We start from the raw sequence: 26,978 nt of genomic DNA, 5'->3' as shown, positions 1-26,978 counted from the left end.
GACTGAATCGGAGAACTGTAGACTTGGAGGGGACCCCGAAGGACATCTAGCCCAACCCACTGCGATGCAGGAATTGCAGCTAAATCGTTGCATTCAAATATTATTAACACAGCAGATGGGTCATGCGAACGCACACACCCACAACTCGAAAGAGACACACACAAAAAAGAAAATCAAAACACTTCTTAAGAGCGTTTTGCCAGGTGATGCTAAAAATCTATCTCCCCAAAGCCCAATCAATGAAAAGCTTCTGTGCATTTAATATGTCCATTTCGTGGCTCTGTGGAAGTCTTGTGGCGCCTGAAGAGACTTCTTATTATTATTACTCCAGGAGCTTTTGTGGGCGCCTTCCATCGGACGGAGTGGGAGGACGTGAGCAGAGCGAGATGAATGAATCAGACCATTGATCCCCCCCCCCGTCCGACCAGCGAGGCTGCAATTTGGAGTGTTCCCCCACTCCTTTGGGACGCTGGGGTCCCACCTGGCTGCCCCCAGGCAGAGCTTTTCAGACTCCTCCTCTCCCTCCCAGCCTCGTGTCTTAAAAGCACTTCTCAGCAATAGGCCTGGCTCTTCACCAGGGGGATCAGTGGTTCGAGCCCACCCAGAGATGGCTGCGGGCGGGATCCCTACACTGTGGGGAGCTGGACGAGACAACCTTTGGGTCCTTCCCAACCCTACAATTCCATTATTCTACATAGCTTTCCATTTGTGAAAAAGGCGACCAGAACTATAGAAGGGCACAGAATGGAGAATGCAGCCGTTTCTGTAAGAAATCCTGCAGACCCCCTTTTTCCCCTAGAAATCCCAGAAACCAGGCTGGAGGGGGGATATCATGAGCCTCTTACCACCCCAACGGTGGGAATGGAGGAAGCTGTCTTGTGCAGAGCCAGGCCCATCTAGCTCAGTATTGCCTGCACTGACTGGCAGCAGCAGCAGCTCTCTGGGGTTTCAGACAGGCCTACCGGGAGATGCCCCTAGAATTGAACCCAGGACCTTCTGCATCCAAAGCAGGCACTCGACCACTAGAGCCCTTCTTTTAAAAATAAAGATTCTAGTCATCATGGTCGTGAGTGACGTGAGGAACATGAGCAGCCGCCCGTTTGCCAAGTCAGACTGCGGGTCAGTATTGCCCCCACTGACAGGCAGCTATGGCTCTGCAGGAGTTCAGGCAGGTCTCATCCTGGGAGTTTGAACCCGGGACTTTTGTGCTGCTCCTGCCACCCTTCCCCCAAAGAAAAGAGGTGGGGAAGAAAGAACTCTGCCCAGTGTGAATCATTTTCCTCCGACGACAGAGAATCGTGCTGCTTGCAACACAGCCAACCTAATTTTTAACGCTATAAAAAAAAAACCGCGGCAATTCTGCAGCCAAGGAGAACTGCCGGCAGAGCCACGGCCTCTGCGTAGAGAAGCAGTCCCCATATGGCGCCTCTTGCTTGCCCCATCCTTGCTGAAGACAGGGTCTTTTGCGTGCCTCCGTTCGGCTACAAGGTAATTCCTCCGATCTTCCATAAGGAGATTGTCTTTTTCTTAACTGACAGGTGCCAAGAAGGATCACCCTTGAGCGCTTAAAAGTCTTGCACAATTATCCATGCCCCGCAAGCTGCAAGATGCTGTCGTGATCATTGCTAATGGCAAACCGCTTGGGTTGAGCCCCAGAAACGGGTTCTGCCATCTCTTCTTCTGCCTTTTCATTTTGACGTTTCAGTTAGGGAAGAACGGAAATAAAACAAGAGCACCGTCACAGCTCAAGTTCTGCCCCTGGTCCATACTTAGGCTTGAAAATAGAAAAATGGAATTCATGTGACTGGTCAAAATTAGGGAAAGCAACTCAACCAGGAGATGATGCACGCACGCACAGAGAGAGGGGGGGGAGCTTTCCCACCCACCTCCTGCTCTGAATTGCCAAACCCCCCTCAGTTCACCCCCCCCCCCTTGGCCCAGTGATGCCTGCATAACTTTCAGGAGAACACAATGCAAAGCGCCACGAGACTCTCTGCCTTTTCCGTTTGGACTTCTTGCTTCAACAAGGATGCGTCCCGAGAGGGAGTGAGAAACAGGACTTAATCTGCTGTCCGGTAAAGTCCCCCTTTTTGGAGGCCGGCACATGGCTGTTTCGATTAACTCACGTTTAGTATTTAAAGAGCTCCCTACAGAATGGCCAACACACCCACCCAAACCCACCAGTGGCCTGGAGGCTCCACGATTACGCCAGGAATAAAGGGGACTCCTTGTCTCACACCCAAAGACTGGTTGCATTTTCGGCTTCTGAGCCCCCCAACGGGGAAGACTCCCCCCCCCCGCCTTCCTCTCCTTGGACGTTCTGGAGAGTCAAATGCCCATGGAGAGCTTGAGCCCCACACAGGGCACCCCAGCTTCCTAAGTCGCTTCCGACCCCTGACCTTTGGGCTTGCGCATCTTCGGAGAAGGGACGTTTCCCAGGTGATCCGCACGGAGACGAAGCCAAAAGAAATAAATAAGTCACACACACACACACACACACACAGAGAGAGAGAGAGAGAGAGAGTGCTTAAAATAAGAAAATCCCATTCCCCAAATCCCCATTAACAGGGCAGGCTACTCTCCCCCCAAAAAAAGCCCCCCTGGCTGGAATGTCTATAGGATTCTGGTCTGAGAGGCTCTCCTTTAACAAAGAAGTTGGGTTTGGGGTAAGGAGTTGGGGTTCAGTTGGCCAGTTCTGTATGGGAAGGAAGAGGTGTCTGCGGAAGGGGCTGAGGACGAGGGGAGACCCACGAAAGGGCTGGAGACCCCCACCTCTCCAGGATTTGCACGGAAGATGGAAGAGGCCTGGCAGAAGAGGAATACCCCATCTGGTCTAATATACCCACAGCTATCTTTCTAAGTGCAAATGACACCAGACATTGGAATGCAGAGATTTGCTGGGCTTGGGGTGGGGAAGTATGACAATGGGAGTAATAGACCCCAGTGGCCCGTTTCTGTGACAAGCCTCCAGGATCCCCCCAAGAGAGATGGCAAAGGGTGGGGCACCCAGGAGACCCTGGGATTGGGCTGAATGAGGTGTTCTGGGATCTGGGCTCCCACCCAGCCTGAGACGCACAGTTGCCGCCCTTTGCAAGTGCCAGAGGCTTCCACAGCAAGACCCCTCTTTAAAAAAACCACACACCTATCTAAACGTTGTCCTGATTTGCTTCCGCTTCTCAGAACACTGAAAGGGCAAAGGAAATGGGAACAGGAGGCTAGGACTCTGCCCCAAGGACCACACAGGTCCTTCGTCAGACCAGAGGGAAGGTGCACGTCTCAGAGTTCGCATCCGCCTGCCACCAGTTCCGAGAAAAAGGGGTTCATCGAGGACGCCGCTCTCTTGGAGAGAGCGTCTGGGGTGGGTTTTCCACAAACCCCTGAGCCAAAGACGAAGACACACACACACACACACACACACACACACACACACACCATAGCCGGCATGAAACGCAGACCTCGTTGGCCTGGAGTTAACTACGTGGAGCTATTTCAAGCCACAACTACGGGGTTACTCAGTGGCGTGAAGAGGCTCTCCCTGGGAGAGGGGGTGGGCAGGGGGGGTTGCCTCGACAGCTCAAGGAACAGTTAACGACTTCAGCTAATTTTAGTCCCGAAACTCCAGCTCCTGGCAGGGTCCTCGGATCCTGGCTCTCCATGCCAACGCCGGCCGGCGGAAACCCGAACCCATTTCTACAGGAATTTGCGGGGAAGGCGCCTGGCGGTTCCGCGTCAGGGTCCCCCGCTGTAGGAATAATCTGCTTTGTTGTGCATGACCAGCTTGCTATCCACAAAGTAGAAACTGTCTGACTGGGTCTCGTAGGGGTGCAGGATCATCTCCTGAACTGCAAAGGAGGAAGGGGAAAGAAAGAGGCTCACAGCCGACAGCCTGGCTATAGGGTGGACTGCAACGCCCCAAACAAAGATGCCCAGCCCAGGGGGAGTCTCTTCTCTAGGTCCCACCACCCTCACAGGCCCACTGGAGAAACCAGATTCGCCGCTTCTTTTGCCAGCAGGAGAAGATCGCTCTATTCCAACAGGCTTTTGGGGACTGACTGGCTGTTGTTGTTTTGGTTTGTTTTTTTAAGGAAAGGGCTTTTAAACAGCCCTGTGCTGCTTATATTACCCATATTTTAATAAATCAGTTTTGTATATTGTTTCATTTCTGTTAGTTTGATTAATGATTCTGTATGCTTTTAGCTTTTTGTGTCGCTGTTGTTTTAATTGGCAGAAGCCTTGGGCAAAAGGTGGGATATTATTATTATTATTATTATTAATAATAATAATAATACAGATGGATAAAATGATTTGCCAATAGTGACCTTGCCCAAAATGGAGCAGGTTGGTACAATCAGATGACATTTTGAATCAAGATGGCGGAAGGAAGCTTTCGTACCCAGGCTGGTCTTTGTGAGTTTTTAGCATTCCCAAGCAATGCCTGCTGGGAGGTGGGGTCCAACAACTTCCGGAGGTCGCCCCCCCCCCGGCTCCTGCTGCCCTATTCTCCCCCCTCCCCCCCCCCCGTTGGCAGCCGCTTACTGAGGTCTTCGGAGAGCTGGGGGAACTCGTAGATGTGCTCGCAGGTGTTCTTGCTGCTGGGGATGCAGAAGCCGAACTCGAAATCGAAGCTCTTCAGCAGCTGGTCCCGGAAGTAATGCCTCTCGATCATGCGGAAGTTATTGATGGGCTTGTCGCCCACGGTGAACTCCACCCTGAGAGAGGGGGAAGAGAAAGCTGAGGTCCCTGCAAAACGTAGCAGCGGAAGGCAGACTTTTCAAAACAGCGGATGTCATAAAACTATCAGAACAGAATGTTAGCAGACTGCGATTCCTGCCCTGAAGCGGGGTGGACTAGATGAAACCTTAAGGGCCCCTTTCAACAATTATATGATTCTGTGAAAAAGTGGGAGACAATTTCTCAGCAAGGTGTCACTTTTTTTTACTCTCAAAGAGAGGGGAAGTACACAGCTCAGTGGCAGAGCAGCTGTCTTGCTTGCAGAAGGCCCCGGGTTCATTCCCCAATGTTGGGCAGAGCAAGACTCTTGCCTGAAACCCTGGAGAGTGGCTGCCAGTCAGTGTAGGCATCACTGAGCTAGGCAGACCAATGGTCTGACTCAGTCTAAGGCAACTTCCTGCGACCCTTAAACCAGCTCTGAACTCAGAACCATGAGGACTAGAATATTGATCTTTCAGAGAAGGGCTTTCGGGAAGTGGCAGAGCCCCTGGCACAGTTCATGGGTACAGAACACCTGCTTGGCATGCAGAAGGCCCCAGGTGGCATCTCCCATTAGGGCTGGGCATATCCCTGGTCTGAAACGCTAAGAGAGCTGCTGCCAGCCTGTGTGGACCAGCCTTCCCCAGCCGGGTGCCATCCAGATGTTGCAGACTATAATTTCCATCAGCTCCAGGCAGCATTTGGACCCTGAGCTGGAGGCTGCCCCTCCCTGGACTATAAGGTGCATTTATTCAAACAGACATGGAAGAGGGAAGGTTTCTGCATCCAAGCGAAGGCCTTGCCAGGTCACTTACGTGGCCCCAACCTGACGGAGCCGCAGAAACGCCGGTGTGAATTGGTAGCGCACGAAGCGCCCGGCGTTGGGGTCGACGTCCTTCTTGTCACTGTGCTCTCGCTCTGGAAGGAGAAGAGAGAGAAAATGAAAGCTACAGGGCAGGTATCCCAATGCAAGAAGAGCCTGCCGGCCTGTCTAGTCCAGCACCCTGTTCCCTCCCACAGAATCATGAAGACGAGGAACTTGACTCTTGAAAGCAAAAGCGAGTTCTCTAAAGAGGAGTTCTCGGAGGAGATGGAGGGGAGAGTCTGGCTGGACCAAGCCAAGGGGGTCCATCACAGCCTTTCTCAACCTGTGGGTCCCCAGATGTTGTTGAACTACAACTCCCATCACCCCTAGCTAGCAAGGCCAGAACTCAGGGATGATGGGAGTTGTAGTCCAATAACATCTGGGGACCCACAGGTGGAGAACTGCTGCCTTAGATACGCTGTCCTCCTAAACCACACATGGACCACCAATGGCGGCTGTGAAGGAGATCCAGGGATTGCTTCCTCATGAGGAAACCCCCTGAATCCTTAGGAACACAGTAGCTTGGAGACCACAGACCCGTGTTCCGAACCTGGATCTTTTGGTACCGCCGTTCTTGAAGACAAGGCGGGTGCTGATGCTCCTCTGATGTATCTAAGGGTCTCACACCAGAGGGCTCTTCAAGGGGATCCTGTCTCCTGTGGCAGGGAGTTCCATGGTTTAACAACAGCAAAAAGCACGAAAACAAAATGCTAGAAATCTGTGACAAAGCGAGAAAGCATCCAGACCTCTGGGAAGGGGTGTGGTTCAGAGGAAGAGCCCCTGCTTGGCATGCAGAAGGTCCCAAGCTCGATCCCTGGCAGGGTTGGGAATGACATCCAGCCAGAAACTCTGTAGACCCCTTGCCACTGAGCAGACACAGTACAAGGCTCCTGTTTAAAGCAGGACCATGAGGACTAGAGCCTCGCAACATCTTTGCATGCAGAAGGTCCCAGGTTTAAACCCCAGGGGCATCTCAAGGTAAGTCTGAGGGGAAAGCCTGTCTGCCTGAATCCCTGGAGAGCTGCTGCCGGCCAGTGCAGACAATACTGAGGCAGATGGACCAATGGTCAGCTTCGGTTGTAAGGCAGCTTCCTGTTCGAAGCAGTCCCTTCCATCAGAATAATGAGGACTAGGAACTTACCTGATGCCGGCGGCTTGGTGATTTCAAACAGCACCGTGCCCGACTCCATGTCTCGGATTTTGAACCGGGTGAAATCTATCTTGTAGACGTTCTCCTCCGGGGTGCAGAGGTAGTCTGCAGGAGAGAAGGGTCGTCACAGTTAGGAGGGCAGGTGGGCCAAAGGGTTCAGGCCTGCCCCATAGGCAGGTGCAGGGTTCGAAAGCTGCTCCGCTTTTCTTTTCATGGGGGGGGGGGGAAAGAAATTTGGTGCAGGTCAGATTTCACTGATTTGTTTTTAAAAAGTGCATGTATAAATTGAGTACAGTAGGGAAAATGTATGTTGCTGATGAATTCCCACAAGGGACTTAAACAAATAATAGTAATTGCAAATTGATAGATGCTTTGTTTGCAATTCCTGCATTGCAGGGGGTTGGAATGGATGACCTTCGGGGGTCCCTTCCAACTCTTACCATTCTACGATGCTGAAATGGGGTGAGCTGAGTGAGAAATGAGAAAATGAGAAACATCAGAATTGCCAGATTCGCCCATCTCTCATTCCTCTTGCTGTGGGGTCTATGCAGAGAATAGGCCTGCGACTGAACTCAACCTAAATCCACATCAACAGGTGGAAACAGGCTTGGTGTTGTGGCTGTGCGTACACCATAATCCTGCAAAAACTGAATTTCAAAGCAAGTTTCTAGACCTTATGACTGGAAGCAGACACCGGAAACATGCAGCCAACGCCATCTGCTTGTAACCAGAGGAGGAAGGTGAATACAATTCTTTCCTCCTAACTATTTGAAGAGCAACTGCAATCAACAAATTACGCTAGTAGGACTACAAGAAGTTTTGTAAGGAGGAATATATGAAACACTGCAAAGAAGAGAAAGCAGAGAGACATTAGTTATGATACTTAAATGTAATAGTGAAAGTAAGAAATGTAAATTAAGTGGGAAAGATTGGAAAATTTTCAGATGTGATTGATGGAAGTAAAAAAAAATTGTATACGATATAAAAGTATGTTTAATGATTGTTGAAAATCATATGTTAAAAAACTAATAATACAATCCTTTCCTCCTGTCCCTATTCCGCAAGCAGAATAAAAAGCGTTCAAATTTCCCACACAGGTTGCAGAATCCAGCTAATTTATTGCTAGAACTGCTTTATGGCAGCTTCTAAATTATTATTATTATTTTGTCAGAGTCCTGAAGCGGCAACAACCGCCGTCAAATTTTAAATTCTTTAACGCAGGATTTTTGTATCAAAGGAAGCATGGTGCTTTGCCTCTCACCCTCACGAGGAAAGGCCAGCTCCTCCTTCGCAAAGCCTCTCCCTTCTGCCTCCTCCCTCTCCCAGGCCGGCATGTGGTGCCCCTGCCCCTGCGGCTGCAGCCTTGCCAACCCTAAGAGGCTTTGCCCTCTGACAGAACAAAAAGGATAAGCTCCTTTGCAGCCGCTAAGCCCAATACACCTAAATAGAGGAGGCGGATCTGGGCCCCCGCTCCTCCCCGACAGAGAGGCGCTCTCCCAGGGAACCCCGGGAAATCTGTGCCAACAGTGAGATGCGTTAAATAAGTTGGCGTTCTTGTTATTAAATATACCAAGAAAAAAGCACGCCAAGGCCAATGTTCGTTTCCATAGTGGGAGTGGTCCCTACTCACAAATCAATAGTCAATTTTAACAAAAACTGATCCATTCAAAAGTATGTAGTCTGACAAGCATTACAAACTCAAATAGAGATTACAAACTCAAACTCATAAAGATATGTATAACACAATAATTCGTTTCAATCATTGAGCAAGTCAGAAGTCAATTATGGATCAGAATCCAGTAAGTTCATGTTAGTACCTAGTCAGATTCGACGCGAGATGCAGCGGCAAGAAAAGCCAATTCTATGCTGCATCCACAGAAGTCTAGTATCTTTTATTCCCCTTCCTTCCCTCCTTCTCCCCTTTTTATGAAGATTACCCGCTCTGGGATCCCACAGCCAATTCTCCCCTGGTCTCCTCGCTGGCCCAAATAGGACTAATTTAGCCAGCTGGCCCTGGTGATCACCTAACGTTTATTGGATGGATTTCCCCCCTAAATTGATTTTTGAATTCTGAATTTATTGTTATTCATGTTTTATACTATATTTTAAGCTGTTTTTTTGTTTTTTGTCTGACTCAACATCAGGAAGAACCTTCTGACAGCAAGAGCTGTTTGACGGTGGAACAGACTCTCTCTGGAAGTTGTGGACTCTCCATCCTCAGTCATCTGTCCAGGATGCTTCAGCTGAGATTCCTGCATTGCAGCAGCGGGTTGGGCTGGATGACCCTCAGGGTCCCTTCCAATAGTTCTCTGTTTCCATGAGTTTACAATCACAAAAATCAAGTTGGTCCTAAAATACGTACCCTGAATGTTGCGAGCCTGAGTAGAAAGGCATTCAGCATGGTGCACCTCTTTGGGGTGAGAGTTGCCTAGCTTAGGGGCCACCACAGAGAAGGCCCTCTTTCCCTCAGCCGCTGAGAATCTGCAGGGGGAGAAACTACCAGGAAGGCACCGCCTGCCGATCTCAATACTCAATGGGGACTGTGGGGAAGGAGGCGGCCCTCCCTCTATGTGCGGCCTGAATTCTTCAGGGCTTTAAAAACTCATGTGAGTTAGTGGCACAATTTATCATAGAGTTGTAGAGTTCGAAGGGACCCCAGGGTCATCTAGTCCAACCCCCTGCAATGCAGGAATCTCAGCTAAAGTGTCCAGGACAGGTGACCATCCAATCTCTGCTTAAAAACCTCCAAGGATGGAGAGTCCACCACCTTCTGAAGGGAGGCTGTTCCACCGTTGAACAGCTCTTATTGTCAGAAAGTTCTTCCTGATGTTGAGTCGGAATCTCCTTTCTTGGAACTTGGAGCCACGGGTTCGAGTCCTACCCTTCAGAGGAGAAAACAAGGTTGCTACATCTTCTATGTGAGATATTTGAATATCCTGAAGATATTTGAAAATGGCTATCCTTTCTCCTCTCAATCTCCTCTTATCCAGGCTAAACATACCCAACTCCCTCAACCGCTCCTCATAACGCTTGGCTTCTATGTCCTTGCTCATCCTGGTCGCTCTGCCCACCTTCCAGCTTGTCAACATCCTTTTTAAATTGGGGTGCCCAGAACTGGACTTACCCCAGGACTCCAAGCAGAGTCTGAAGAAGGTAGCATTTATTTTTTATTTAATAAAATTATTACCAGTTGATGGCAAAAACGTCAGAGTGGTTTACAAGATGACAAAATAAGAAAACCAAGAAAGATTTGCAAGCCTACTTCAAAGCATACAAAAGGTAAAATACTCAAACAGGTTAGAATTACCCTAACTTCCTAAGCATATGGGCAGGTTTGCCCGAACAAAATTGTTCTTAGCAGGTGCTTGATATCAAGAGGCAGGGAGTTCCCAGGTGCAAACGCTGCCACGCTAAGCAGCCGAGTTCTTACAAGGGCAGAACGGGTGTGACCTGGCAGCGCCAACTTCCCCGATCAGAGTGATCAAATGGGCTCAAGTCAATCTCATAGGTAAACAAGGCAAGTGCTTTCAAATTGTTTTGGGTATTGTGTTTTAAAGTTGCAACCTGTGCTCTGTGACATTACAGCAATAAATCAATAATAGTATTTTGCCTTTTTATTGTTATTGCTGCTAACAGAGAGTAGCTCCCCTCTTGCCTTCTGCCCAGAGGCCGCGGCACTCGCTCGCCCTAAGCCTGTCAGAGCGGCCGCCCACCCCGGCCCCCGCGCCCTAAAAGGATTCTAATTCCGGACGGCTAACGAAGTTAGCCGCCCTCATCGGCAAATGGACCATCTGGGCAGATCCCAGATTGGCCGGATCGGATGCAGCGAATCAGCAGGGTGCGGTCAGCTGCGAGGGGGCAGCTGCGCGAGGGTATTTCAAGGAGGCAGCCCAAGCGCCCCAGATGGTACTCTGCACAATTGATTAATTGTTATTATTTATTATTTATCTATTTATTGCACATGTATTCTGCCTTGTCCCCACAGGTCTCGGGGCAGATCATAAAATATAAAATAATATAAAGTATAAATTTGCATTATTTACACCCCGCCCATCTGGCTGGGTTTCCTCAGCCACTCTGGGCATCTTCCAGCAGAATATAAAAACATAATAAAGCGTCAATCGTTAAAAATCACAATATAAAATCACACAATACATAATAAAAACAAGAACAACCCAATAATCCTCCCCTTCTACAACACATTTTAAAAAGGGCATCGGATGTCAATCAGCCAAAGTTATGAATGAACGAATTTTATTATTTCGGTCACAGACCAGTTCCAGCCCACATACAATTTCAAGGAAGTCACAAAACACGATAGGGATACATTTGAATTTGCAATTCGGTATAACATAGACAATACACATGTAGCAAGTTTAAAAATATATATAAATTAAAACTTAGTCACTAATATATAACCTAAAATTATCATTTAAGGCCTTAATCATTATGATAGCACAGCTTGTTCCCTAAGTTTTATGGCAATCGCACAGAATTTGGCTACCCTCAACATGATCTCAGGATCCTTGTCTTCTACCTGGGATTTTAGACATTGAAGTTCAGATTCATTTGGAGATTTTTGCATAGCAGGGGTAATAAATACCGAGCTTACATCCCCGTAGAGACGGTAGCGTAACAAGGCTTGAGAGACAGTTTCTACCTCCATCAAGCCGCAGGGGCCCAAAGTTAATATAACTTGCAGATATTATGGAACCCCTTAAAAGGATATAGGAAACAGATGAAAGGTAAAGGGACCCCTGACCATTAGGTCCAGTCGTGACCGACTCTGGGGTTGCGGCGCTCATCTCGCTTTACTGGCCAAGGGAGCCGGCGTACAGCTTCCGGGTCATGTGGCCAGCATGACTAAGCCGCTTCTGGCGAACCAGAGCAGTGCACGGAAACGCCGTTTACCTTCCCGCCGGAGCGGTACCTATTTATCTACTTGCACTTTGAGGTGCTTTCGAACTGCTAGGTTGGCAGGAGCAGGGACCGAGCAACGGGAGCTCACCCCGTTGCGGGGATTCGAACCGCTGACCTTCTGATCAGCAAGTCCTAGGCTTTGTGGTTTAACCCACAGCGCCACCCGCATCATAGGAAACAGATACCGGCACACAATTTTTTCCTGGAGGTTGGAATGAAATATAGGAATTCCAACCCTTGAAATCTGTATCTAGTTTCCGTAGGAAAAATAATGCACAAGGAAGACATCCTCCTCATTTCCAGGTGTCAGAAATGCTTCTTTCCATATCTCCCCATTGTTGGAGGGGTTGTGATAAACTCAGTGTGTTATCATTTATGGTGGCAATGTAAATTGGGCAAGGTTTTTTAAATTTAATCTTGACAGAAAGGATAAATATTACAAAAGAAACAAGTTGTGCACAAACATACGTTTAAAGAAGACAGAAAAATGTTTAATATATGGGAAATAACAGTGTACAGCTGAAAACGCTGGCAGCATTAAGATAAATTCAACAGTGCAAATAAGCTTTGATGGATGTCATAATGGAATACTGAATAGTATAGTTTTTTTGTAAAATATGCAGGGATATATGATATGTAAAATGATCCATGGAAAACGAGAAGGGAAGTCATTGATATCTGAAGGGTGTAAAATGAGTATTTTAAATTATGAAGCAGAAAATTTAAATACACACACACACACACACACACACACACACACACACACACTCTGTCCAAAATTAATGTTCCTGAATATTTTTGAGGATACCAATGTAGATATATTTAAAAATAATTGGCCTTCTAGATTATCTGCAAATAGTCATTGAAACTCAGTGGGAAACAGCTGTGCAGATTCCTTCCCCTCTTGGTGAGTAAGCTGGCTGGCAAGATCTGCTGCCCAAAACCCTGGAGGTGTTGCTGCTGCTGCCAGCCAGTGCAGACAATACTGAACTAGGTGCACAAATGGTCTGCCGTGGGATTAAGCCAGTTTCCTCTGCCCCTGCTTAAACCAGCCTCTAGTTCAGAACCATGAGGGCTGGAAACTTATTCTCTTTTTAGAGGAAGTTCTGGGAGAGACACTAGAAGGGTGCTGCTGCCAGTCAGTGTAGACAACACTGGGCTGGATGTGCTAATGCTTTGACTCGGTAGACGGCTGCTTCCTCTGTTGCTAATTCAAAGCATCCCTTTACTGAGAACCACGAGGACTAGCCCCTCTCTTTTAAGGGTGGCACGTAGATCAGCGGCAGAGCGGCTGCTTGGCATGCAGAAGGCCCAGTTTCCATCCCCGTCGGCAGCATCTCCAGGTAGGGCTGAGAAATATTCCCTGGCAAAACCCCTGGGGAGCCGCTGCTGCCTGTCAGTGCAGACAATACTGAGACGGGTGAAATCCTTGCACGATCTCGCATGTTCCTGTAAAACCTCACGGTGGGGGCACCAGGTTGGCGAATCCTGCCCCGGTTAATGGCACAGGCCAGTCAGAGTTGCCCACTCTGCTCCCTCCCTCCCAGCACCATGGCAACGGCCATCTCCCCTCAGCAACGGTTGCCATGGAGATGGTGTGGCCATGGCTCATCTGGGGTGGGAGGGAGATAGAGCGGTCCAGTCCCCAGGGTGGAGCAAAAGGGGCTCCCGCCAGCTTGCTCATCCTCCCTTTCCCACAGCCCCTCTGCTCCGAGGCTCTTGAATCACAGAAGGGATCCCCAGCGGTCATCTAGTCCAACCCCTGCCAACACGAGAATTGCAGCGAGAGGTGGCCATTGGGCCTTAGCACCCATCACCGGGCCCCCCTAAGATGAGTGCCCACAAGGCTGTCAATGAGAAAGACGGGCAACCAGGGTGGATAAAAATCAATGATTCTTTTTTTTAAAAAAAATAAAAATTGGATTTTTTTTTATTTAAATCAAAAAAAAATATATTTAAACTGGATTTTTAAAAAAAATTTAAATTGGATTTTTTAAATAAAATGTTACAGATGGGTAGCCGTGTTGGTCTGCCATAGTCGAAGTAAAAAATTCTTTCCTGTAGCACCTTAAAGACCAACTAAGTTAGTTCTTGGTATAAGCTTTCGTGTGCATGCACACTTCTTCAGATACACTGAAACAGAAGTTACCAGATCCTTCTATATATTGAGAAGGTGGGGAGGGGTATTACTTAGAAGGGTGGTGGGAATCGGAGATTGGCAGATAGCTGAGATGAGCCTGTTGATGACTCTTAACGACTGTAATAGGTCTTACAGGAAAAGGCAAGGGGTGAGAAGGTGAGAAATGGCTTAGTCATGTATAATGAGATAAGAATCCGATGTCTCTGTTCAGACCAGGTTTCTCTATTGTTTTAAGTTTGGTAATGAGTTGTAATTCAGCAGCTTCTCTTTCCAGTCTATTTCTGAAATTCCTTTGTAGTAAAACAGCTACTTTGAGATCTTGTATAGAATGTCCTGGGAGATTGAAGTGTTCTCCTACTGGAATCACAAAACAGAGAAACCAGTAGGAGAACACTTCAATCTCCCAGGACATTCTATACAAGATCTCAAAGTAGCTGTTTTACTACAAAGGAATTTCAGAAATAGACTGGAAAGAGAAGCTGCTGAATTGCAACTCATTACCAAACTTAAAACCATGGAGAGACCTGGTTTGAACAAAGACATCGGATTCTTATCCCATTATACATGACTAAGCCATTTCTCACCTTCTCACCCCTTGCCTTTTCCTGTAAGACCTATTACAGTCGTTAAGAGTCATCAACAGGCTCATCTCAGCTATCTGCCAATCTCCGATTCCCACCACCCTTCTAAGTAATACCCCTCCCCACCTTCTCAATATATAGAAGGATCTGGTAACTTCTGTTTCAGTGTATCTGAAGAAGTGTGCATGCACACGAAAGCTTATACCAAGAACTAACTTAGTTGGTCTTTAAGGTGCTACAGGAAAGAATTTTTTACTTAAATAAAATGCTTTTGGAGGAAATATCTTACTAAAGATAGTTTTCTATTTAAGTTACATTGTAGTCCAAAGGCTATTCATCAGGAAATAAGGATTTGTTTTAAGTTTTTCATGTGTGCTAAAACTCTGTTAAAGTTTTTTAAACAAAAAAAAAAAAAATTTAACCACATCAGTTAACAAACATGGATACATATGCTATAATGTTATTGTTTAAGTTGAATAAATTGTTTAAATTGTTATTAAGGAAATGATTGTTTTTCTCCTTCCAATAAAGTACAGCAGAAAAGTTGTCCAAATATAAAGTTACCTTATTAAACCTCTCAATTATTTCATAATTATCTATGTATTTCTAATAGTATAACCAAATCAGTAATTTTTGATATAACTGTAAAAACTACCCTGAAAATTTATTATTCCAAAAATGAAACTTTCCTCTGGTTGGAAATATTAAGATTATACCAGCAAGAATGAGTCTTTCTGTAAAAAAAAATAATGATTTAAATCAGGTCTTACTGACTAGTGATTTAAATCAAGTCTTACTGACTAGTGATTTAAATCAATTTGATTTAAATCAAACGCACCTTGTGGGCAACCCAACAAAATAATGTGTCAGGAGGAGAAAGGAAGTCAATTCTGCTTGCATTTAAAAACAACCCTACCTGGTTTGCCGTTTCTGAGAGGCAGCGGTATTGGAGTGGTTACAGCATCAGACTCTGAACTGGGAGAGATCAGGGTTCGAATTCACACACACACACACACACACTGCCTTGGCCCACGAAGCTCACTGCATGTGAACTTGGGCCCATCCCTGCCTCTCAGCCTCACCTACCTCACAGGGATGTTGGGGGGATTAAATGAGGACTAGGGGCTGGGAGAGACCAGAGTGCGAATCACCCCCTTGGCCCATGAAGCAAAGACCAGGTGAGACCTTGGGGGTCAGAAACTGCCTCTCTCAGCCTAGCCTGCCTCACAGGGGTGTTGTGGGGGTTAAGTGAGGAGGGGGAACCGTGTAAGTCACATTGAGCTTCTCGAAAGAAAAGGTGGGAGAGAGATGCGAATAAATGCACAATAAATAAACAAGGCAAGCGCTGAGAGTGTAGCTGTCCTCCAAAATCTGCTCTTCTTTGACTTTTGCAATGCAAATCTCCAGACAGGGAACTTGTACAAAAATACATATGCTACAGTAAACAGTACATCAAAAAAGGAACATATACCTTAAGTGAAAAGGACAGATAAAAATGCAGTATAACAACAACAACAACAACAACAACAACAACAATAATAATAATAATATTTATATCCTGCCCATCTGGCTGGGTTTCCCCAGCCACTCTGGGTGGCTTCCAACAAAATATTAAAATACAATAGTACTTCAGATATTAAAAGCTTCCCTAAACAGTCTATCAGGGAATAGGTAAAGGTAAAGGGACCCCTGACCATTAGGTCCAGTCGTGGATGACTCTGGGGTTGCGGCGCTCATCTCGCTTTACTGGCCGAGGGAGCCGGTGTACAGCTTCCAGCTCATGTGGCCAGCATGACTAAGCCGCTTCTGGCGAACCAGAGCAGCGCACAGAAACACCGTTTACCTTCCCACCGGAGTGGTACCTATTTATCTACTTGCACTTGGACGTGCTTTTGAACTGCTAGGTTGGCAGGAGCAGGGACCGAGCAACGGGAGCTCACCCCGTCGTGGGGATTCGAACTGCCGACCTTCTGATCGGCAACTCCTAGGCTCAGTGGTTTAAACCACAGTGCCACCCGTGTCCCCTATCAGGGAATACCACTTTGCAAATACACAAACACACACACACAAAAAACCCCACACAATATCACGTAATGTGATTTTATGTAGTTTTATGTAGTTTTTCAATTTCATTGTTCTGTATGGGACAATGACAATAAAGATATCGTAATTGTAAAATTGTGTAGAAAAATTCAAGAAATTCACACCAAATGTTGCAGATTTTTCTTGAGGATTTCTTTTAAGGGAAAAAAGTCACAACCGGATGTGGAAACACGGGGAGCCGAATTTAAGATTTGAAAAATGGGGGGACTGGCAGATTTGGCGACACTTAGCGGCTGCTGAACAGGGGCACATTGGGAAAACGCCGGGTGCGAATGCCGCCGGTATGTTCTTTCTTAACATGCTGAGAGAGGCCGGAGGCTTCCGGGTAACACGCAGGCGAGCAGCTCTGCGCAACGTGCAGGAAGAGACGCTCGTTACGCAAAAGCAACGAGCCCCGAATGCGAAACTCAAGAGAGTCAAAAAGGTCACAGGAAAACCACCGCTCTTTGAAATAAGTTACATCTTAGATAAGCTAGTGAGATAAGAGGAGCCTGAGGTGAGGTTTTCTACAATCAAGCAGTGCACGAAACATAGACAGGAGTAATATATTTAATATTCTGTTGGGAGCCGCCCAGAGCAGCTGGGGAAACCCAGCCAGATAATAATAATAATAAATTTTTATTTATACCCCGCCCTTCCCAGTTCAGAAAACCGGGCTCAGGGCGGCTAACAACAAATTTAAAACACTTAATTGATGCAACAAAAAAGCAGCATAAAATACAGTATAAAAAGTGAGTAACAATAAATTCAGAATTCAAAAATCAATTTAGAGGGAAAATCCATCCAATAAACATTAGATGATCACCAGAGCTAGCTGGCTAAATTAGTCCTACTTGGGCCAGCGAGGAGACCAGGGGAGAATTAGCTGTGGGATCCCAGAGCGGGAAATCTTCATAAAAAGGGGAGAGGGAGGGAAGGAAGGGGAATAAAAGATCAGGCTGAATTCAAATTAAAGGCCAGGCGGAATCGCTCTGTCTTACAGGCCCTGCAGAAGGAGGTTAAATCCTGCAGGGCCCTGGTCTCATGGGACAGAGCATTCCAGCAGGTCGGAGCCATCACTGAGAAGGCCCTGGCCCTGGTGGAGGATAGTCTGACTTCCTTAGGGCCTGGGACCTCTAAACTATGGTTGTTCATGGACCTTAAGGTCCTCTGTGGGGCAGACCAGGAGAGCCGGTCCCGTAAATACGAGGGCCCTAAGCCACAAAGATAGGTGGGGTATAAATAATATATTATTATTATTATTATTATTATTATTATTATATTATCATCATTATTGAATTGTAGAGTTGGAAGAATTGGTAGAGTTGGGCCATCTACCCAACCTGTTGCAGTGGAGGAATCAATGGGTTGACACAACTGTTACAACTTTCAGTCTGCAAGAAATACACAGCTGACAAACACACCCAGCTTCCTTTTGCACTGAAAGGACCAGGGAGAAAACGTCACTCACGACATAATTCTGCAAAGGAAGCTGCCTCGATCCATTGCAGAAGTTAAGCGATTTCGCCACGGCAGATGGCTAATCATGTCGGCGTTTTTGGAGGGAGGCAAACTGCGGCGTAATGGAAACAGCGCTGTGGGACGCCGTCACGTCTTCTTCCACCCCCAGAGGAGGAAAACGGGCCAACCCCCCTTTCCCCAAAGCCCTGTTGCCTAACAAGCTTTGCTCGGGTAACTGATAAGCTCAGGGGCTATTTTTAAAAACCCCGCAGTGTTGAGGTAAGCCAGGTATAAGGCGAGGACACCCACACCCAGAGAATCAGCGATTAGGGTGTTAGGGAGAGGAAGTTGAAGGAAGGTCTCTCGCTCGGAGTGGCAAGACGGGAAGCGATAGGAAGCCACAGGCAGATACAAGTTGCACATTCAAGCCCTTGAGGTCAGGAGGAGGAACCCGACATCCCAAAGCGTCTCTGCTTGCAGTTTATTTATTTTTTTAAGTGTTTCTGGTGTTGAGAGCGCCAAAAGAGGCATTTTTTAAAAGATGCAATTATTTTATTGACGTTCATGTTATTATTTTTGCTAGGGTGTTCATATCCCAGGCTTACTTACTTCTTAACGTTTATACACCACGTGTCTGCAAAAAGGAGGGGGGGAAGATAATGCGATAAAATTAGCAATGCCTTGGGGGAAACAAGAATAAGTCGAGACATTCCAAGTGCTAAAATAGCAATAGACTAAAAGCAGGTTTCTTGCAAGGGGCTTGAGGTGGGACAGACATTCCACACACACCTATCCCTGCTTTGTCTTCAGAACAACCCTGTGAGGTGGGCTGGGGTCACCCAGAGCCTCTCTCAGCCTAAGGTCACACCCAGAGAGCTTCAAGGTCAGGTGGAGATTTGAACCCTGTCTCCAATGTCCTAGTCTTCTAACCAAGAAATAAGGGGGTTCCTACCCAGGGACTTTGTGTAGGCCACCAGCTCTACACAGCAGCCAACTCCCTCTCCATCTCAGTTTTCCCCATCTGCAAAATGGGAGCTATATTATTATTAATTAATTAATTAATTAATTACATTTGTATTATGACCTACATTTTCGTAGGATCAAAGGGCAGTTAACAACATAAAAAATACAAAATGAGGACGCAAAATACAAAACAAAACAAAAACCAGATTGGTAGATATTGATATAATAATATCTTAAATGGGGGTTAGGGGAGAAGCACTTTGCATATTTAAACACAGCGTAAATCAATCCACTTTGGCCACAGATATCTGCGCTATTACTGTGCCTGGGTCTCTCTCGGTCAACACCAGCTGCTGACACGGACCAGCGAGGGTTGTTTTGTAAGTTACTAGTCCCAAAGAATCCCACCTTAATGACGCAGGAGCCCCGGTGAATCCCCACATCAACACACAGGAGCCCATCTGCGTAGCAAGGAGATAATTCCCTCTCTCGGAGGGATTTGGCTCTGAGATAAGTTCATTAGCAGTTACCACAGCACAGCTATAAATAGGAAGGTGATCTGCAAAAGGAAAAATGGATGGGCGGAGGGAGGAGGAAGAGAGGCCTGTGAGCTCCCTTTGATGTGCATCCCGGGTCGGGTCGGAGGAAGGAATCCCCCTCACCTGGGCCACAAAACGGCTCCCAATTCCACTCCCGCAACCTGATGTGTAAACATGATTTTAAAATCCTATAATTGGAAGGACCCCAAGGGCTATCTAGTCCAACCCCCTACAATTCAGTAATCTCAGCTGAAGAATCCCTGACAGGTAGCCCTCCGAGCTCTCTTTGTTGTTGTTTAGTCGTTTAGTCGTGTCCGACTCGTTGTGACCCCCTGGACCAGAGCACACCAGGCCCTCCTGTCTTCCACTGCCTCCTGCAGTTTGGTCAAACTCATGCTGGTAGCTTCCAGAACACTGTCCCACCATCTCGTCCTCTGTCATCCCCTTCTCCTTGTGCCCTCCATCTTTCCCAACATCAGGGTCTTTTCCAGGGAGTCTTCTCTCCTCCTGAGGTGGCCAAAGTCTTGGAGCCTCAGCTTCAGGATCTGTCCTTCCAGTGAGCACTCAGGGCTGATTTCCTTCAGAATGGAGAGGTTTGATCTTCTTGCAGTCCATGGGACTCTCAAGAGTCTCCTCCAGCACCAGAATTCAAAAGCATCAATGCTTTGGCGATCAGCCTTTTTTATGGTCCAGCTCTCACTTCCATACATCTGTTGTTTTTGTCCATGGAGTCTTCTTGGCAGGGATACTGGAGTGGCTTGCCAGTTCCTGCTCCAGGTGGATCACGTTTGGTCAAAACTCTCCACCATGGCTTGTCCATCTTGGATGGCCCTGCACGGCATAGCTCATAGCTTCTCTGAGTTATTCAAGCCCCTTCGCCACGACAAGGCAGTGATCCATGAAGGAGTGAGCTCTCTTTAATAACCTCCAATAAATTGAAGAAACATAGAGTCAGAAGGGATACCCAAAGTAACCTAGTCCAGCCCCTGCAATGCAGGAATTTCAGCTAAAGTACCCCTGACAGATGGCCATCCAACTGCTGCTTAAAAGGGTCTTTCAGAGGGAATCCGTTCCACTTTGGTCAATTCTTCCTGTTATAAAGTTCTTTTGATGTTGAGTCGCCTTCCTTGCAATTTGAAGCCATTGTTCTGAGTCCTCCCCTCTGGAGCTGGAGAAAACAACCGAGACATTTGAAGACGGCTATCGTATCTCCTCTCAGTCTTCTCTTGACCAGCTACTTCCACCGTTCCTCACAAGGCTTGGTTTCCTGATCATTTTGGTCACCCTCATCTGCACACCTTCCAGCTTGTCAATGTCCTTCTTAAACTGGGGTGCCTAGAAATGGACAAAGGACTTCCAAGTATTTTAATGTTGCATTTTTAACAAATCCATCCTGGCACCAAGTTACAGCAAAGGTTTGGGTCAAAGAATTGCATAAATAACACGCATGCATTTGCAATAACTCAGTCTCTTAGAGTGGTGACCTTTGGAACTCCCTGCCTATTGACATCATGCCGGCACCCTCCCAGTACTGCTTTCAGTGCCTACTGAAAACATTTTTTTATTTAGACAAGCCCATCCAGACATTCAGAAAGCTGCTGTGAGTTTTCACCTAACATTTCAACAGCCTTCAGTTACGGTTGCTGCTACTTCTCCTCCTAGATAATTGTCTCTTTTTCATAACCGGCCTGGAGGGGCGGCTTTGTTTTTAAGCAATCGAGCGGCGTGTGAATTTCTAGGAAGCAAATAAATGGAAACGACGAGAGGCAAGGTGCCCGAGAGAAATCGAAAAAGTGCCGTGCAGAACCAGCTGTCACGGAAGATGCCCGAAATCGGTCTATTTATTCCTCGCTCTGCAGGGAGCATCACTATTGACCGAGGAGGTGAGAGGCAGCCAGGGCTAATGCCCGGCTAATCGTCCGCCCTCTTTGCGCGAGGCCCTGAGAGCGAGACACAAATCTGGGCAATAGGGAAGGGGACGCAGAGGGTTCGAGTTGGGCTTAATCCCTTGGAAGGACACCTTTTCAGTGCCAGCTGCTCAGGAAGGGGACAGGGGGAACTGGACGTCCTGCAGGAGAGCAGGAGGGGGCCCCAACCCCTTTGAAAGAGGATCAGACCAATTCCCAGAGGAGGAGAGGGCTATGGGGAGGCAGCGAGGCTTCTGAACGCCGGTGGCTGGAAACCGCAAGAGGCGAGAGGGATTTCGGGTTCGGATCCGGCTTGCGGGCTACCCATCAGGACGTTGGGGTGGCCATCTGAGGACAGGATGCCGGACCAGAGGAGCCACTGGCCTGATCCTGCAGCCAGGCCTGATCTGATGTTCTGCCTCCACAGTCGGAAGCAGCGAGGCTCCTCGTAGAACCACAAAACCGGGACCCCCGAGGGTCATCTAGTCTAGCCCCCCTGCGATGTGGGAATCTCTCGTGTTCGAATCCTGCCTGTGGGTTTGCCCTGGGGGCATCTGGGTGGCCAGTGGGAGAGCAGGAGGCTGGACACGGTGGGCCTGCCTGGGCCAAGCCCTGGAGGGTCTTCTGATGTCCTTAAGACCAAGAGGATCTCAGTTTGCAGTAGGAACAGGACTCAGCCCTGCTGGGTCAGACGAAAGGCCCAGAGAGGCCGGCACACAGCTTTCCACAGAGGCTGCCCGGATGTCCCCAACAGGACTCCCACGTGTGCCCCGTAGCCCTCACCCTGGTCGGGGCTGGACCCAAAGGAGCATAGGAAGTGGCCTTCTGCCAGCCGGAACCATTGCTCCATCTAGCTCAGCAGTGTCTGCTCTGACGGGCGGCAGTGTGGTGTAGTGGTTAAGAGCACTAGATTCGTAATCTGGGGAACCGGGTTCGCGTCTCCGCTCCTCCACATGCAGCTGCTGGGTGACCTTGGGCCAGTCACACTTCTCTGAAGTCTCTCAGCCCCACTCACCTCACAGAGTGTTTGTTGTGGTGGAGGAAGGGAAAGGAGAATGTTAGCCGCTTTGAGACTCCTTAAAGGGAGTGATAAAGCGGGATATCAAACCCAAACTCTTCTTCTTCTTCTTCTTCTTCTTCTTCTTCTTCTTCAATGGCTCTCCAGGATGTAGGAAAAGAAGTCTCTCCCAGCCCCACCCAGAGATGCTGCCCAGGTCTGAATCTGAGTTTCTGGGTGCAAAGGAGGGGCTCTGTCAATGAGCTGCAGCCCCTTCCCCAAGACAAGGAAACCGGATACCCAGGGGGTCCTTCAGACAGCCTTTTCATAATGCTTTCGACTTAGAATGCTAGAATTGTAGAGTCGGAAGGGACCCCAAGGGTCATCCAGCCCAACCCCCTGCAATACAATGAATATTTTGCCCACTGCAGGATTCGAACCCATGTCCTTAAGAGTCTCGTGCTCTACAAACTGAGCTGTTCCAGTGTTGGCCACTTCCATCGGCACCTGCACTTTGGAACTCCCTGCCTCTTGAGATCAGGTCACCTGCACTCTTTCTGGAGTCTACTGAAAACATTCTTGTTTATACAAGCCTGCCCACAAAAGCTGGTGTGAATTTTAATCCGCTATAGCATTTTAACAGCTTTTATATTTCAATGCATTGTAGGTTTTCCACCTGACTTTAATGTTCATCTTTTTGTAAACCATTTTGAGGTTGGGGGGGAGGGGGGGTTCAATCAATTTATGAAATAAACAAATAATTATTTGCGCGCAAGACGTTAACGGGGTGGTTAGACTGTCACACTTTCGACACTGTGCCTGCAAAGATTTCACGGTGGACACACACTTAGTTCCGCACTGGCACATGCTCCAAAGTTTCTGGATAATTTCGTCCAACTTTCCATAGCTGCACAAGTTCCAGTTTATCTTTTGTTACACTATAGCCCAAGAGTGTCCCTTCAGAGGGCAATACTGTGGCAACATTGGAGTAGTTATCGCAGAACAGCTAATATTGCGGACCGACGTGTGGACGGTCCAGTAAAAATCTGCTATTAATACACTCTCGTTGCATCAACGTCATGCTACAGAACTCAACTCCACACACACAAAAACATGCCACCAGCCTGGAGGGATCCTAAAAGATCCTCTAACTCATTATATGCCCAACTGATCCCTCTGTTCTGCAGGAGATGGCCTCTCGCAGAACCTTTCCTACAGAACGGGGCCTTTAGTGTGGCGGCACCCAACCTTTGGAACGCCTTATTTTTACGTCTCAGGCAGATGCCATCTCTGCTGCTTTTCCAGGGTCTATCAAAGACCTTTCCTTTCGAAGAAATCTCTTGAGCAAAGATCCAAAAATGAACCACAAAACCGTCTGGCTCACCAGGAGCAGAGGAAATCTCAGGCCACATGCCCTTAAACCCAAACTTTGAGAGTGGAATATACAGGAGGCTGGAATTGCAGTCCTCAGCAGAGGACAGCTACAGGAGTCAAACCAAGACCATGAGCCGCTGCAGAGAGAAGGGAGAGAGGAAGCGGCTGCTAAGGCCCTTCCCTAGACCTAAGAAGCAAGATTCCGGTCCTCATGGGGCTGGATTAAGAGCTGGATTAAATAGGAAGATAGGAAACTCCCCTATATTATACCAGACAACTGGACCATCTTGGCACTGCCCTCAGACCAGGGCAGTCCAAACTTTTCTTGTAGGTGACACACTTTTTAGACACGCATCATTTCGCAGCAGCATAATTCAGTTTTACTAGCAAACCAGAGGTTAAACCATGGGTAGGCAAACTAAGACCCGGGGGCTGGATCCGGCCCAATCGCCTTCTCAATCCAGCCTGTGGACAGTCTGGGAATCAGTGTGTTTTTACATGAGCAGAATGTGTCCTTTTATTTAAAATGCATCTCTCAGTTATTTGTGGGGCATAGCAATCCGTTCATCCCCCCCCCCAAAGAAAATATAGTCCGGCCCACCACAAGGTCTGAGGGACAGTGGACCGGCCCCCTGCCGAAAAGGTTTGCTGACCCCTGGTTAAACTAACCATTTTCCAGCTCTGAGAGGAGCGTCTGCAGTGTTTGCATGACACACAAACATGTCGCGACACAGTTTGGAAAGCTCTGGTCTAGGCTAACCGGCAGGCAGCAGTGGCTCTCCGGGGTTTCAGGCAGGAGGGACATTCCCAGTCCCACCTGGAGATGCCATTGGAGACCGAAACTTTAGAGCCCTGCTCCCAAACCGGAGCTATTCCTCTCCCTGCCAGAGCCTTGTCTGAGGGCGGAAAGCCACAAAGCTGCAACCACGCAGGTCAAAAGCACACCTGCCCTGGACAAGCTCTCAAAGGACACACTAGACTAGGGGTCAGCAAACTTTTTCAGCAGGGGGCCGGTCCAGTGTCCCTCAGACCTTGTGGGGGGCCAGACTATATTTTGGAAAAGAAAAAAAAAAAAGAACGAATTCCTATGCCCCACAAATAACCCAGAGATGCATTTTAAATAAAAGGACACATTCTACTCATGTAAAAACACGCTGATCATCCACGGGCCGGATTTTGAAGGCGATTGGGCCGCATCCGGCCCCCAGGCCTTAGGTTGCCTACCCATGCACTGACTAGACCTTCACAGAGCCCATTTGCTTTTGCACACTCCAGGAAGTGACAGAGCTTGGAGACGTGCAAACCTCCCTTTTCTTGACAGCATTTGTGCCTTTAGCCCAAACCGTTCTCGAAAGTGGCTCCCAAAAAGTCAGCACTAAGGCTCACCATCTAAAAAGACATGGCACAAGAGGAAAAAGGGAGGAGGAGGGAGGAGGTGGAAATCAAGCACAACTACTTCAAGTTACCAGTCCCTAAACATTAAAAGCCTTATCATCTCCTCCAACTATTCACACGCTAACTTTGAAAACTCAATGTGGGGACACCTTTCCGCTTCTCTCCAATGGAAGGGAGGTATCCTGGCAAGTCGATCCTTGCGGGAGAGATTCCACAGATGGGCGGAAGCCAGACACAGGCAGAATCCAGGTGCCAGGAGCCTCTGAGCATCAGGGGCCCACCAGAACTCCAGCCAGCCATAGCAGGCCATAAGCCCCCTGGAAGAACACAGGTGCAAACTGAGAGGCGACAGTAACACTCGTGTCATGCCTGCTTCTGACATGCACTCACATGTCTGGTTACGCAACCTGCCATGGACTGCTTGGGTCTTGGGTCACCTAGGCCCTAGGGGAAGCGAGCCCCATGGGGCTACTTCTGAGTAAACAACCACAGGAGGGGGCTCTGGAGCAATACTTTATTCCATTGTGGTTTGCCAAAAAAGATTTAAAAAAACAAAAAATTATCCACAAGGAGCATAAATAACCATCTAGACTTGCAAAAAGTCAAAATAACGACACTCTTGGGATGTTAATAACCCAACAGGAATGAAATAATAATAGACGAACAGCAGCATTTATTCTACTTTATTTGCTTCCTTTCCTCCATTCAACTTTCTCCCTCCCGCGGAAAAGACTACCCTGTAGGAAAAGCGCGGGTGGAGACAGAAGACAGCCCCCCCCCCCCCAGCAGACTTTGCCAGGGAGGACCAATGAGGTGCAGCAGAGACACCCCTGGCGGCCCCTAGAGGGATCGAGTGGAAGGGGGTGGGGTGTGGAAGATCGGGGGGCTGAATATTCAGGGACCCCCTCCACCCTCACTATATATCTCTTTCAAAAAGACTGGTCTTTGCGGGCAAGGGGCCTGGCGTTGTTGCGTCCGGAGGGGTTGCGCTTTGGCGCTGCGCCCAGGGCGCACGGCGCTTGGAGAGGCGCAGGGGGGTCCGGGCCTGCGGGGCCGCCTTACCGGAGGTGATCTTGGGGAGCCCCAGCACGTCCTCGGGGCTGATGGCGGCTTTGCGCAGCAGCTCCTCCTCGGTGCAAGCGGCGGCGGCGGCGGCGGCTCCTCCGCCAGCGCCGGCCCCGGGCGCGCCTCCTCCTCCGGCGCCGCTGCCCTTCTTCACCTTCATGGCGCCGCCGCTCCTGCTGCTCCTGCTGCTGCTCTGTGCGGCCGCGGAGCGAGTGGCGGCGGCGGCGGCGGCGCGCGCGGAGGCTGCTGCAGCGGCGGCGACAGCGACCACGGTCGCCTCGCTCATGCCCGCCCGGCCGCGCGCCCTAAGCGCCTTTGCGGCCGCCGGGCCGCCCCTTCGGGCCCGGCTCCTCCCCAGCGGAGGGAGGAGGGAACGCAAGGGCGCCTCGGAGCGCATGCAGAGCGCCGGCGAGCGCGGGGTAGGAGAGGTGCTGGCAACCTCGCCGGGCTGTTGTGAAAGGAACATGGCAGGAAGAAGGGCAGCCCCGCGCTCCTTGGAGAGATGGGTGGGGGGCAATTGGAAACAGTGGAAAGGGGCCTCTGTCTGGAGCGGCGAGGCTCACTGCCGGGCGCCTGCTCTACCTAGCAGGACTGTTGTGCACATGTGAAAGGAACATGGCAGGAAGGGAGGACTAGGAGGAAGAAGGGCAGCCCCGCCCTCCTTGGAGCAGGTGGGTAAGGGATAAATCTAAAAATTATTTAGAAGCATGAGGACTAGCATCTTTCTCTTAAAGGGAAGGGACGCAGCTCAGTGGTGCATGCTTTGCATGCAGAAGGTCCCAGGTTCAATCCCTGGCAGCCTCTCTAGGTTCCGCGGGGAAAGACTCCC

The 26,978-nt window shown here is 48.6% G+C and overlaps 1 protein-coding gene across 1 annotated transcript; it reads right to left on the bottom strand.

The window, feature by feature from the left end:
* Nucleotides 1–2,299: 2,299 nt before the first annotated feature.
* On the bottom strand, nucleotides 2,300–26,343 carry UNC119 (unc-119 lipid binding chaperone). Its single transcript, XM_080984085.1, has 5 exons — nucleotides 26,147–26,343; nucleotides 6,717–6,830; nucleotides 5,526–5,628; nucleotides 4,537–4,709; nucleotides 2,300–3,842 (listed from the first exon to the last, which is right to left on the bottom strand). Exons 1-5 carry the CDS (start codon nucleotides 26,307–26,309, stop codon nucleotides 3,730–3,732), a joined length of 666 nt encoding a protein of 221 aa, XP_080840211.1. The 5' UTR covers nucleotides 26,310–26,343; the 3' UTR covers nucleotides 2,300–3,729.
* Nucleotides 26,344–26,978: the final 635 nt, after the last annotated feature.

This window comes from Podarcis pityusensis, assembly GCF_964106645.2.
Source record: "Podarcis pityusensis genome assembly, chromosome: 15".
Taxonomy (NCBI): domain Eukaryota; kingdom Metazoa; phylum Chordata; class Lepidosauria; order Squamata; family Lacertidae; genus Podarcis; species Podarcis pityusensis.
The sequence above is the reverse complement of the archived record's forward strand: the minus strand, read 5'-3'. Positions and strand labels throughout refer to the sequence as shown.